The sequence below is a fragment of the Oenanthe melanoleuca genome, chromosome 1 (assembly GCF_029582105.1).
Source record: "Oenanthe melanoleuca isolate GR-GAL-2019-014 chromosome 1, OMel1.0, whole genome shotgun sequence".
NCBI classification, from domain to species: Eukaryota; Metazoa; Chordata; class Aves; order Passeriformes; family Muscicapidae; genus Oenanthe; species Oenanthe melanoleuca.
Window position 1 is genome coordinate 65,298,931 of NC_079333.1, and position 15,414 is coordinate 65,314,344.

The 15,414-nt window shown below is 34.3% G+C and overlaps 1 protein-coding gene across 21 annotated transcripts in view; it reads right to left on the bottom strand.

Annotated features, from left to right (window-relative positions):
* The window catches only part of MYCBP2 (MYC binding protein 2), a 172,803-nt gene that overhangs the window by 44,672 nt on the left and 112,717 nt on the right, over positions 1-15,414 (bottom strand). For 9 of the 21 annotated variants that reach the window (XM_056491339.1, XM_056491451.1, XM_056491319.1 and 6 more), the window contains 5 exons: positions 14,121-14,218; positions 9,909-10,025; positions 8,970-9,110; positions 2,984-3,058; positions 839-1,063 (listed from right to left, as the gene is read on the bottom strand). In XM_056491339.1, the coding sequence (XP_056347314.1) occupies positions 839-1,063; positions 2,984-3,058; positions 8,970-9,110; positions 9,909-10,025; positions 14,121-14,218 (656 nt within the window). The remainder of the gene's footprint in view (positions 1-838; positions 1,064-2,983; positions 3,059-8,969; positions 9,111-9,908; positions 10,026-14,120; positions 14,219-15,414) is intronic. The other 12 variants (XM_056491426.1, XM_056491399.1, XM_056491419.1 and 9 more) reach the window with 7 other exon arrangements.

A 15,414-nucleotide genomic window follows, 5' to 3' on the forward strand; every position in this document is an offset into this window, starting at 1 on the left:
GCAACTACTTATAGTATTTGGAAAACAGATCAAATTTCAATCTTTCTATTATAAAGCAAATGTAAAAAAAAAAAGTTTCTTAAATTAAGGCCACAGGCTGAGGCAGACTGAAGTACCAAACCTATTTATGGCACATTTACATTTAGAAGTAATCCAAAAACTTTAGACCCATTCATGTTCAGAAGAAGCAAAACACCAACACCACAACTTCAGTAAGTCCACATAAGCCTAAAGAGAAACTTGAGGGAAATAGTCACCAAAATATACCTTCTAATTGATAGTGGCAACAGGAGAATTATAATACCAAAATATACATGAAAAGTTTTCACGAGTATTAATTTTGTTCCTGATATTATATTTAGGAAATAGCATGACACACTTCATCCTTAAGCCCTTCTTAACCATAAAATACCACAACTGGACAACCCAGAACAATGACAATAGTTCAGCAACTAAATGAATTAGTACAATCAGTACAGAGAAACAGGAATTAGTGAAATGGTTAAGTCTTAAGAAAACATTTTGTCAATGAAACAGAATTCTTTCAAAGAATAAGACAAAAAAGTAGATCAAGAAACAATTTTTAAAGAATACTGTAACAGAAATACATTAGCAAGCACAGGTAACTGCAGTGCAATTTTAACATTATTCCAATCAATGCAAAAAGGCAAAAGACATGACTGCATTAGTACTTATGATATCAACCAAGTTCAAAGGCCAGTATTTATCAGAGGAGGGAAAAAGCAAACCTGTACAGAGGCAGATTCTTTTGTTGCGGTTACTACTGTTATATACTGGTATCTATGAAGACATGAACTGAAGCTACAAGGATCCATACCTCGCCCACTGCCTTGACTTTGTTTCCCAGAACTAACATTCCAATTGGGATACCTCTAAGGTTAGGGCAGCTTCTGATGTTGTGACCTGATGGGCCAGTCTTCACTACCTTGTACACTCCAGGTCCACCTCGAAGGAATGGCATGTCTTGTTCTTGCATCACTGCTTCCTGTGGGCAGTGTGAACTTAGGTCTTTGAAAAAATCATCAGCATTAGACCTAGATTCCTGAGAAATTAAAAAAAAGGCAAAACAGAACAGAATAAAACCTATTAATACCACCTTTAAACTACTGAGATAACAAATATTTCAAGACTACAAAAGGTAAATTTCAAAGCTAAAGGAGATCCTAGTTACATTGCTAATTTTAGTGTGGAACAACTAACTATCATTAATTGAATTACTCCTGACATTACACTTAAAGCAGAAGTGGTAAAAAAGCAACCATTTATATAAAAATAATAGCTCATATCTAACATTAGGTAGAAATTACTTAATCTAACTGCTTTCACTTCATCCTTGCCAACATTTCTCAGGATACACATTCATTCCTCCTGCTTTATGTGCTAAATTTTGTAAAAGTTTGGGGCTATGGAAAGAGAATTTCAATATTACCTCCATAAGACATGCTTCTTTTTTTTTATTTCATGTTCGAATACATGTCAAGGCAAAATTATGACAAAGAGGAACAGCAATACCATAGACTTTTAAATGCACATGTAAGTATTAGTGTGAATTTATTGTTTCCATAATGACAATAAAAAGGGCCAGCAAATTCATTTCACCTCATACTTTTTGCTGATGAAATATATATCCAAACCTGAAGTAAGAAAACACTTCGAATTTCTAACCAAAACAAAGTGGTAGTTATTAAAAGAAGAGAATAATTAGCATAGATTTTTCAGCCAGCAACAGCTTAACTGAAAGGCTGTTGTACTAAAAACTGTAAGGCATGGGAGTAACAAATGTGCATTTATTTCAGAAGAATGCAAGTAAGAAGCAGGAGCAAGTTCTATTATACTGGAAGTCATAGGTGTTCTTAAAGAAACATCTGCAAGTTACAAACTACATCCTACTGGATGAAGCCAGTGGTTCATCTCACTCAGTCTACTGTGCTCAGCAAGAGGAGATGCTCTTTAGAATATGCTGATACTTTCTGCCTTGACAATCTCCCATAAAAACACCTTCCAGCAGCTCACTTCCTGCTAAGAGAAGAATACTTTTTTTGTCAGGTTTAAACCAAACTTCTGGTTATGTTATTTACTTTTAAATGAATGTAATTTCCTCTGATCTCTTTAATTATCATATTTTCAGCTTTTTTTTTTGGTATGGAAGTCTGTGCACTGTGCCCAGACTAACACTGCAGTTTTTTTCAAGAAGTCTTTATACAAAAATGATTATGTTATGTAAATATGTGACTTACAAAGCAAGTTAACTCAAGCTGAGATAAACTGGTTTGAGAAAAAAAAAATTAAACTTAGTTTAGATCTTGACATAATGAAGTCTGCTGTTCTGGGGAAAAAGGATCAGTGGACAAACAAGTTTTAAAAACTCTAAACCAAAATGCACAACACATTATCGTCTTCATTACAAAGTTAATGGAAAAAAAATCCATCTCAAAACTTTACAGATCTGGTATATAGATAAACACTTTTACAGTCAATTTAAACAGCTTAAATGCACATAACATTACCGTATTAAATAATTAAAGAAACCCAAACTTTAAGAATGGGCAGAGTATTTATTAAATATCTGCGGTTTTACTCACACAAATATCACCGTATCAGATGCTGCAACTTTATGTGGAGCCTCCAAACACTGAAAAAATTTTACCAGTAAATTCTGCTCTAAAGGAGAATGAAAGCTTTCTTATGTTACTGGGCCACCTCTCTGAATTTCTGATTTAGTTTGTTAAACAAGGAGAGTGCTACTCATGAATTAATAAAAATTCAATAATCTGCCGTGGTATATTTTTTTCATTTTAGAAGAAAGAGACAGAGATAAAGTACTGAATGCAAATCTGCTATTTCCTATAAAAAATACTTCACAGTAAAACAGACTTCAAAGAATATTTAGCATAAAGTTGAGTCATAAGGTGCATTCTGAAAACATGAGGTACAGTGTGACTGTTCCTGTAATTTAACTCACCTTAGGGGGTAAAGCTTTGGAAGTCCATGAAAAAAAGTCCAAATCCCTTACTTCTTGGCTAGCATTAAAGACATTCTGAGCAACAAAGTTTGAAAAAAAGAGACATATATCAACAAAGAAATGGGAACAAAGAAATATTGGAGGAAGAAGCTCAAGATACTACAATGCAAACTTTCTCCTGAAGTAAATTTACTGGTAGAATATTTTGCAAAAGGGGAAAGTTTTGTTTCCCTAATCAAGTCACCTGAGTCCATTGCTCACCATGGCAAATCATCCATTACACAGAAACAGTTTAGTATGTCAAAAGCTCAAAATGGATGTAGTGTGTCATGCCATTTACTGAAATTAAGAGCCAGACATCTCTTATAAAGCTTGAGACTTCACACACAGAAAAATCTCATTTTTGTTACAAAGAAACAGTAGCTGGTCCTATCACAAACCAGTTTTCTAGCGAGACGGTCTCCTGTTCTGAAAGATGATTTCAACCAGTGCAGGACAACTCACAGAATTTTTGTCACCCAGTCAGAACCAAGGAGATGCAGAAGGACTAAGCTCTCTGCTGCTGAAAGGAGTTTACTTGCACAGCACGGTTTTACCAGTTTGCACATGAAAATCATACTTTTTACCAGAGCCAAAAATGTCAGTGCTATATGGAGAACAATTGCTAAGATTTCAATAGGTTTTGTAAAACATACAATGCATTAACTAGCTTGCTATGAGTAATCATAAACCAAATACAGCTGCCAGACAGACATCACTGATTTTATAACCAACTGCCCACACTACAGAAATAAGCACTGCTGTTCTGTTTGACTTTTCCTCCCACAAAACAGTGAAGACAGCATTTTTTAATAACTGAAAAACATGGAAAAGAAGCCATCTTTTCTCCATAAGCTAGTTCCTACTAATTTTAAAGAAATTTTCACTGTTTCTGTCAAATAGAATAGTATACATATAGCAGTACTAATAATTGTATTTATGATGGAATCCCTTTGACAAAGTACCCATTTCATCTATATGAGCAGAAGTATCAAAATCTAATTCCCTATCCCATCCTGATATGGCAATCAAATGATATCCCTGCTCAGCAGCCACATTAAAATTTAACAGTAGCTAAGGCAGTAAATCATTTCAGGCAGATGCAAGTACAAAACACCTTGGCATGCTTAACCTGTATTTCTTGAAAAAGTACTAACATGTTAAAAGTAAGTAACTCTACACTTTTATCACATGACAGAAGCAAATGATCTACTATATACTGCTTGCAAACATCAAGGTTCAGTAATACAAATTATCTGCCATTTTGACAAAGAGAGGGAAATTGTCACAACACCAGCAGTTCTTTAAATTGAGTACCTTTATCCAGAACTGAAGGAGGTAGCTATGCACTAGTGATAGATGCTCTGGGGCATTGGGGAAGGTGGGAGGGTGTTAGACAGGGAGATAAGCAAAGTAAAGGCTTATCAATTTGGCATAAAACCATAGCAACTATAAAAAGCCTACATGTGCCTAATGAATTTACATCATAGGCATCCAACCTACTCAAACCACCTGATTGAATTACTTTGCAGCATCTCCTTTGCTCTGATGGACTTCCACTGAGAAACATGGACTACCCATACCTAAAATATTTAGGTATCATTCCAAAGATCTATTTTTCCACATAATATAACTCTATGTGTCAAACATATAAGGGAAACCAACAGTGAAGTGGGACTATGCTGGCTTAGAAACACTAAGAAGATCAAACTAGAAGCTCCCCTTTGCTCTGTGAGCTTGAGAACTTCCTGGCTATTATAACACTGTATACTAGTATAGATGAATAGATCAAGCATCTATTTGAGAACCAAGTTTTCATTCTGAAGAAACTACTAGACAGAAGCTTTGAATTTAGCCCTTATGCTATCATCTGTAGGTTTCATTAATGCTTTCCTTCAAGACTTTACTTTCCAAGATCTAAAACTAATTTTAGAAATTTGTACTTTTCCCAATAAATTTTAAGTTTCAGAGATTTAAAAAAAAAATTGATTTGTTTTGCCATGAAAAATCATTAGACCATTAGGAAATATTTAAACCTCATTAATTATTTTTCAAAACTAAGACTAATCTTAAAAAATTATCTTGACATTTTATCCAGCACAGTCTTACTCTCCAGTTGCTTTCCGTCATGCTTAAAACAATGGTAGAAATCTTCTGTCAATGTCCTTCAGTATTTTCACAGAACATTCAGCATTCTGAGTTTGTGATTCAGCACTGGAGCCTACATACTAATTTTGATTCTTTCTTCCATTGCAATAATGGTTTAAAAAACTTGCAGTTTCTCAATCCTTGATTGCTTGTGCTGGTTGGGGAATGTAATCTTGTAGCTAGGTACATCAGGGTACAATATTCCTTCTTATAAAGTTTTAAATTTAAAATGAACTAATGGGATCCTACTTAGAATGTGATTTTTTAAAAGAAATTCTGGATAAATTTCTAAGATAAATTTCTATTTGTTCCTAGTGTGCACTGTTTTTATCACTCTACCTTTCTACTAAATGCCATGCGTAAGCATGAATAAATAACTGTAGTAAATTCTGCATAAGGAATTTTACAAGTATTTTTTCAAAAACAGATACCTGAACGCATAAGACAGAAGGAAAGATAGATACCAGAGATGGAAATCGCTTATCCAAAGTCACAATCTATTAAATTCACAATCTCATAATTATATTACCCACAATGGATTGGATGTACAATTTCAGATCAGGGGTTGTAAAGTAATTCCTTGTGAAAGGACAAGAGCAACAGAAGAAGAGTTGAAGACTTTCTAAGAAGGTAAATGACCAGAGCTCAAATAAATAAAACCTGCTAACTACCATGGATTTCTCCTTTCCTATGATTACTCATCTTAATAGCTCTGATAAAAATAGAGAAAGTGCATTTATGAGATTCACAATATTCAGTGTTTGCTTTATCATAAAATACCTAGTTAATGCTAATAAACATATATAAAATGCAGATACAAAATACACACCAAGATGGAAAGAGATCACAATTAATATTGCTGAGAATCTGTACTGTTTTTCACCTGCTCACTGTTCCGTAGTACAGTGAAGAAACAGTATAACTAAAACTTTTAAATGAAGTTTTTACATGTTTTCTAAAATGTACTGAGAAATTTTATTTACTTAACAGATTGATTATAAAAAGGCTGTATATTTAAACATGAAAAAGCAATGCAATTGAAGATCAGAAGTCTGCACACTCACAGCCTAACTCAGGCATTTGATTTTCCCTTTGCATTTTCAGTCACACAGGAGACTTTCTCCAGTCTTCCTATCAGGCCAGACCTGGTTGAACAGCTTGGCTCCAAAAAATCTCATACAGTCACAATTTCTTTTACTGCATTCTGCTCATCATGTCATTCAGCTACTCAAAATAACAGGACTGAGGAGATATAAACTATATCACAATTAAATCTAACAAAACTTCAGCATTTATTACCTAATTGAACATCCTTTTTGACATAAGTCAATAATCTCTAGAGGACTGCAAAATTCAAATTTGACAGCTTACAAACAGTCCTTTTTTTTGGACAATTCAGAGAGAAAAGGTATAATTTGAAATATTTTCAACCTAGTCATTATCATAAAAAAGGTTTTAAGACTTCCCACCAAGAAAGCAGTATCTGTGCAGAGGAAGTATCTAGTAAGAAAGCAGTACATGCTAGACTAGAATGCTGTAAAGGCTTAAGGCATTCAAAAGTCAGCCTCTGAACCTTGACTTACGTTTTGTCACCTTTAAGAAAGAAAAGGTTAGAAAACTTTTTTTTTTCCTTTTTCTTCTTATTATGAATCAAACCAGCAAATCTTACTGCTTATATATTGTCATAATGAAATCAAATAGTTTTGGGATATGCTAAATCCTCTTAAAAACCTGAAAATGAGAGCCGTGCAAGGAAACCTTTCTGAAATTATCTCAAAACATGTTTCTTGCACATGCCTGCATTGTTTGAAGAGTTGCTTTCATAATCCTTTTGCTATGTTGGCTGCCACAGAGCAGACACTAAGAAAGCACGTGACTTTTAACTTATGTCGGTCAAGAGATGTGACTGGCAACACTAAAGGTAATTAAGCATATCTAACAGCTTCTAATAATCTAAATGGGAACAAAACTAATTCACAATAATGTTTAAAAACCCACAAAACCAAGAGAGAATCTTTTATCTGAACTTTATAGACACAGAGAATTAAAAGCTTGAAAACTGAATGTTGTTCCTCACATTTGATTGTACCTCACCTCCATATTCACAGGAAATTTGATTTCTCAAAATTATATTGTCAAGATTCAGTGTTCAGTTATTCATGGCAGACATTCCTTTTCAGGCTTCTCTCAAGGAGCACAGCATATGCTCTTCCCTAGAACTACATGTATACCAGAACTGTATGAAATATGCTAACCAATAAGTTCTTGCTAAGCACAGACAAACTGCTGAGCTCAAAAATATTCCTTTCAACAAGTAAAAAGATATTGAAGATTAGCTAAACAAAAAAGCCCCCAAAAAACCACACAACTACGAAAAATCTACCAGACTATAATACCCATCTAGAGATACAACATTTACTGAAGTTAGTTACCTAGTTAAGATGAACTCACTTTTACCATGGGTGAGCTGCACAACTACTGCACAGAAATATTAATATTTCATGGAAGTATAATACAGCAATTTTATAATAGCTACCAATTTCTAAGGGAAAAAAATCCAGGCAAAATTTTAAACAATCTAACTTTTTTCATGTTTTCAAATATTCTACAAGAGACTAGAAAAACACTGTGATGACAGTCATATTTGAGTGACTGATTTCTGAGTACAGAAATAATTTGCTTCCCAAATGCAAAATTAAAATAATTTCCCAAACAAGGACTCTATTGAAAGAAATCTATAAATAGAAATATATCGACAAATAATTTGTAGACAAGAAGACTGATTCACATCATGTAACAATGTCTGGCAGAACAGCCACAGGGTATTATGAATTTCCAGATTTAGCTACTAGCAACTAGCCCAATTTCACTCAGTTTTTGTATTACCAAAAAACATGAACAGCGTGATATTTATGGTTGCAGTGTTTAATTTAATGAAATAGCTCTCAGCTATCTTCAATATCAGCACAAGTCACTCAGATAAGATGATAAATCAAATCTAAATATCAGTATCAACTAGATCTAATTCTCACATTCTTCCCAGAAGAAAACAAGATATTGTCCACTCAGGGAATGCATGAAAACAGATGAGCCAGAAAGGCCTGCATTTTCAAGAATTTTTTGAGAAACACTGGTTTAGCTAATACAGTTTTTCCTTTTTTGTCTTTCACATTTTTAAAAAAAAAATTAATTAGTTATCAGAAAAGGCATAACCTTTAAACCGTAGTGATTATGATCACCATTAAAGTTATTCAAATAAATTAGGTTTTCTCTTATTATAAATTCAATGTTTGTCTTGAAGCCCTGGGATTCTTTGATTAACTAATGAAGTGGTAACTCAAGGATTCAGGTACAAAACTCACAAAAAACATGCACAAAACCCAGAGCCTAAAGAACTTTTTTGGTTGGTTTTTTCAAAAGCATCAATTACATTGATTCACTGAAGGCTGCAAGCCTCTTCTGAAATCATGGCACCAGTGGACCACTTCAAAGACAATCCCATCTAGCATAAGAAACAGCTGGTGCAGACCACAATCAATACTATTCCACTTTTGTTACAGCAGTCCCTGCACTTCTGTTTCTCTTCCAGGAGAAGAGGTTTCAACATAAAAAGCCTCATATCTTTCTACACTCCACCCTCATTACACAGCAGCCCTCCAAAATGCAAACATGTATAAAAGTGTATTTGATAAGTGAAATATTGTTTACCTCAGGACTTTTAGCAGCCTTAATTAAAGAAAGTCTTGTAATGAGGATAGAGTGTACTTTTGGATATTTTTCAAAGGCACCTTTTACTTACGTCAACAGGTACCAGAAGGCTCTTGCCAAGATGTTGGTTAAAAGACAGACACCAGGCTTCAGTGTAACCATTCATGTTAGGAACATACTTCTTTATTGTTTCATCATTCAGCCTCAGCCAAACACCATCATCATTGTGGATCTATGGGAAACAAGCAACAAGAACGAGCCACGCCCTCCTGTAACTGTTCTGTAGCTAGCAAGGATTAACAGACTTCAGGCAGACAACAGCAGCAAAGAAGCAATGAGCCTTACAATGCTGATACAACATAAGTAGACATAAAGAGGAATATTGACAAAATCAGAATTCCAAAGCAATGGGGAAGCACATCTTTTTATAAGTCAAGGTGTGAAGGTAAATTTAAATTGGATCATGCAGTAATAAGAACTGCTTTGAAATAAAAGAGCAAAGAAAGTCAAGCCTTCATAAGTTTTATAAATGCCCCACTTCTCATTTTTCCATTGCTGGTATGACGGTATTTTCCACTGCTGGTAAATGGCAAAAATATTCCTTGCATATGAAGTTATATGTTAAGAAAAATACATGCAGAGTAGTCTAACATACTAGTAGTGATCTTTCAGATCTCTAAGTGAAAGATGCATTGAGAAGGACATCTACATCTAAATTTTTGTGTAGAGTTATAGTAAGTAGTGAAATAGTTAAGTAGTGAAAAGCTAAATCTTAAGAGGTATTACTGTAAGATGAACTCTAGGAATTTTCTTTCCTTGTATCCATCTCAAATGTTTGTTACACACGTTTTGAAGTAAGTAAATTAAAGGAAATGACAGCTTGAAAAACTAAATTAGTAAATTTAGATTTTTGCAATTTATGATCGTAAGTTGTGTATGTCAACATCTAAATATGGAAAAAACCCCATTATTTGCATGAATTACCTTTACATCTTAGCCCAATTTTCAACAGGAATGTCTTATTGATTACCTCGTCAATGAAAGTGATGGATCCATTGACTTTCACTATGCCTATCTGCTCACTCTGAAGGGAAGGGTGGCTACGGATACGAAGCCCTGCACTGTCCTTGGCCACAAATTTGCGAACCTAAGAGAAGCAAAGAAAGACAGTAAGGAAGAAAAAAAATTGGAACAGAGCTCTCAGAGTAAAAAGAAATAGGTTTAACAGATTCTGAAATGCCAGTGACAAGACAGCAGTCTTAAGAGTTACAGTTTGTTGCTAGTTTCCCATGGCTGCTGTGTATAACTTCACTTTTTTTCTATAATCAATAAAATTATAATGTTCCAAAAAAACATAATGTAAGCATGCATTGGTTTGGAAATACTTCTATTATACCCTACAATAATCAGTACAAGCTTCTGATTTTTTTAACACAAACATTTCATTAGCTGCTGGAAATTTCGCCAGATTTGCATTTTCAAATTTGTTATTTCTCCTAACTGATCAGCCTGGGATTACCACTTCTTAGTTGCAGTATTCTGTACTATTCTCTTTAGTCAGTTTTTCTACCAAAATTTGGATATTTTCCTTAGCTGAAGAGTTTAACTAGCCATTTTAAAATAAAGTTATCTTTCTACTTCATCTTTCAATTAGCTATTTCAATTGCTTCTTTTTTTCACAGGAAGGTTAGAGCAGTCCTTGCTATTAGCTGCACTTACTACACCACCCCAACATCTCCTATTTGTTATTCACAATCACTTTTTTACCATTCAAACATTATCAGGCACCTGTCCTGAGAGAACAAATGTAAGCCAACCTATTGGTCTCTTAAAACCAGAGATGCATATATTTTATCCATATGGTATAAAACCATTTTCTTGAAATGTTATTTTCAAACTCCACAGGTAAAAGTGATAAAAACATCAATGGAAATACATATTTAATCTATAACAACATAAAGCACAAAATGATGTGTAAGGAACAGTGATACAAAGTGAAAGTTAACACCTAAGTGCATGAACCTTTTTTCCCCTAAAAAAATTATTTAAGAAATTATATTTATTCTGAGGCTAATTTAAAAAACAAAATATGAAACCAACAAAACCCCAAAGCCAGAAGCATGTAAAGGATTTCATATATAAATTACTCCAAAACGTGAAAGGTTTTGCATATTAACAGTCCTTGTACTCATAATACTTAGATTTTTGCAGCAGACTAAACTAAGACTTACAATGTTCTTGTAAAAGTATAAAGCTGAATCACTGCTGACAGCATTCTAAACACAGACAAGCCAAAAACAAAGTCTTGCAAATTAGGGATCCTTGCATCATGCTACTTCAGAAAATCATTGTGACAGTTTGCTAGACCTTGGATTAAAAACTTTAAAGGAAAAACTCATATTCCAGATTATGAGTAGGCACAAGCCTGGAAAGAGCCTTCTTCCTTTTTGCAACAGCTAACCTAACTAGTTAATAAAAAACTTCAACCTATAACTAGAAATTGCTTAAGGATCAGATCCACTGACAGACAATACAATAAAAAACAGATTAGGAAGATCTCTTATGCTGATTTCTGACCATAGTGAAAAATTTTATCATCCATGTCTTGTTTCTGATACAGCACCTCTTTGCTAGGAATATTTCTGTACAGCACAGTGGTTTTATAACTCTGTAACACCTCCACAGGCAGTTCTTCCATGGAGCATATACAAATCGGATTCCAACTGAAGAACTGACTAAGGCAGAAAGGCTTAGGCAATTAGGATGTACATCATCCCTACAGTGCACAGCAGTTTTCAAGAGCTATGTTGCTGTGCTTTTTTATTTGACAAATCTGCAAAGAGGTACATATCACACAAGAGAAAGGGATGTTGCATAGGATAAAGTAACCTTAACAAGGGGGTTGATCTTCTACAAAGGGGTGAGAAAACCAACCCCAGCAGAAGTTTTGAGTTTGGTGATTGTTTTTTTGGTTTTGCAATTGATGCCAGCTACTTGTTGTGTCAGAACAGTAGAAACATGTCAGCGACCAAACATTCTGGTACCAATCTTACACCTTCAAATTTAGCTAAATTAGTATAATTTTCTTCTAGCAGATTCGATTCCAACTACCCTGAATTACACCACAGAGCTTGCAAAATAATGTGTAACGAAGTTTCTTGCAAGTTCATTAATTTAAGCTTTGCAGCTAATAAGGAGACAGTAATTCTTATTGGTCATATACCCCAGGTTGAATACAGATCACTACACAGTCTCCTTCAGATTTTTCAACTGACTTCAAATAACAGAGAATGAAGAACACACATATAAAATCATAACACAGTACCCATTTTCAGATTGCAATTTAAGTAATGTTTGGCTACAGAACTGGAATGTTCCAGTGCCTCAGTGAAAATATTTTGGTGGTTTTAGTTGACAACAGATCACCCATGAGAATGCACTGTTTTGTGTGTTGGCTATAACTATCTGAAATTTCAGGCTGACAAAAATGATGAAGAAGCATTTAGAGCTCAACCAAGCCCTTCTTCTTAGCAAAACATGATTTGGTATATTGGACTGTCTCTGACTGATATATATCTAACCTGCATTCTTGGCTTCAGAAACATGGAGCACAGTACAATTATTACCTTACTGTATTACTTACAATACTGCTGTTGATACACAAAGAATTATCCTAATTTGTTATGTGATTTATTATGACACAGAAGAAAGATGACTAATTAAATGATTTGCCATGAAAGGCCTAGTTTAATTTTTCAGTAGGCTCTACAGACATTACGTACAGGACAAAGATGACTCCTTTTCCAGAGACACTAAACTTTGGAACAAGAAATTAGAAATGCACACAGAACACCACAAGGAGACGATTAAACACTACATAATGTCTCAGAAGACCAGTGACTGACTTCTGTCAAGTACTTTGACTGTTCCTTGACAAACAGAGTTATCGTGTATGAACAAGTCACCTCAATTTCCACTGTAATAATTGAAAAGAAAACCAGAACTTCTGTTCAGCAATTCATCTCAACTCAAACCACATTCTCTCAACTTGGGGACAGTAGAACAATACATATGATGATCAGCTTGGGTGGAGGTATCATTAAGTTGCACAAGATAAATCTCTCTCATTAGGAATTGAGAGTTCTAATTAAAATAATGAATTAACCAGGTAGCATTCCTTCCAAGAGAAAGGAGAAAGTCTAAAAACAACTTTTTGAGGAAAAAGTTAAAAAGAGACCCAGTGAGGGATAAATTTTGCATTGAAACTAAAAGTACATTTATTAATTTTAATTTGAGGCATAGCTGCAGGGGAAAAAAAATCTTGTTAGCAGTAGAAGCAGATGCTGGATGCTTTTAAAGACTGCAGAACCATGTAACAAAGTTACTGTCTCTGGATTATGCTGAAGTCTAGAGAAAAAAAGATCAGGATGCACTGCATAGGTAAGAAATTGTCAGAAACCTGATCCTTTTTGTAAACATGTATATCTTAACCACTTTCCCAATTTCAGTAGGAAGGAAAGACAACCTTGTGCTATTTCACAATTCCACATCTTTTAATACAGGTTTATTCCACACACACACATACACACACACAAATAATAATAATAAAAAAATTTAAAATCGGCACCTCACTTAATATTCCTTCTTTTGCATGCATCTAAGAGGAAATGCAAGGTAGTTCCCTCATCTGGGCATTTTCCTTATACCACTCCCACCCATTTCAGGTTACTTGCTCTATTGTGTCTATTTTAGTCCCTCAGAGTGGAATGATAAGGTGAAATGGGGATGTCAAAAGCTACAGAAAGGATCATCATGCCATTGTCTACGAAAGGAAAATATACTAAAGAAACTAATTATGGATTTTCTTTTATGGACAAAACAAACAATCTTTGTAAAATTTCATGCACAACTATATTCGTAGTACAATATGTAAGAAATAGAACTAATAATAGGGCAAAATTTTGTCTGTGGCTTTAATAATAGTGCAATGTTTGTTTGAGAAGCCAAGGCAAAGGCAGTTTCTGTAGAGCTTCTAACAGTTTATGAATTTATGTACAAAAAGAAAATTAACAGAATTTGTTTCATTTTATCCAGTATATTAATTTCATTTCATTCAGCATGTTAAAGTGATCTGCAAATATCCTTAAGTCTGTAGCATTATTATATGATAAATATATATTAAACAACAATAAAGTGCCACCCAAACATAACTATCTGTTTTGGGTTTTTTAGTTCTCCAAACCTTGTTTGGCTGAGGCTCCGCTTTTGGTTTAATAAGTTGGGTTCCAGGAGGTATCATTCCTTTTGGAGGATCTTTTACTTTCACTTCTAGTCCAGCATCTATAAGCAAACAAAGATTAAATTTAAAAAGAATAAATATAAGGGGATATACCAGTTAAACAGTAACTAAGTTCATCTGTGCTACAATTTAGAGTAGCAAACAAAATGACTACCTATCTGTCTGCCAAAGTCAACACTTGTAGGTGCTTCATTGTGAAAGGCATTAATTTTTGAACATTTCCATTTTCATATGTGGAAATTTACAGAGATGTGGTTTCACACTGTTATTAGATATCTGTCACAGTGTATGTACAAAGCACTACAAGGCAATTTTGTGTCATAATAGTGTCTGCAGGGTTATGTTTCAAAGAATGGTCAACATAAGTAATGTTTGAGAGGTACAAGTGAAAGCTTCTGGAGAGGCAGTAGCTTATACAATGCTGTACTGCTACAGAAGCTAATTGCAAATGAGACATAGATATAAGAGCCTGAAAAGCCACGTCATACAACCAGAAAAGGCCTATAATGTAAAGAATTGGCATATTTAATTACCAATGTTGTTACGAAACCTGAAGGCACTGGAAAGCAACATCCTTGTTTGTGAAGAAAAATGAATGTAAATACATCTAAAGACACATCATTTAAGCAACAGACAAATATAACCTGAGTAATAACCTTCAAAGACATTGCCTCAGCAATCACTGTTCAAAGCAAACTGGAAATTTTTGTGGTTTTTGTTTCATTTTTAAGAGTGACCCTCTGAAGAACATCATCTTGAAAAGAAGCATCCAGACCTACCAATAATACTCCTGGTTTCACTAACATCTTTTTAAACATGCGTGGCAGTAACAGAAGCAATCTACAAACATCAAGAATATAAAAGGTTCAAAACAAAGAGAAACTGCTACCAGTACTTAAGTAATCAAAGGCTGACAGAATTATGGGTCAAGCATAGGTATATGAAAGCTTCAGAGGGCATAGTCTAATATAATGATTTAGTCACAAAGTTCCATTGCAGAAAAATGGCACAGCTAAGCATTAAAAGTATACTCATACTTGTTTAATAATCAAGGCTAAGAGTTATAATTTCTAAAAGTTTACCCTATACAATGCTTGAGGATAGTAGAACTTGTGTAAAAGTATAAGAGCAGCTGATTTAAACTACAGTGTAAAGTTTTCTCCAGAGATGACACACCAGAAAAAATACAACTGAGTGCACTGCAGCTCCTATGAAAGCAAATGCTCCTCTGTTTGTG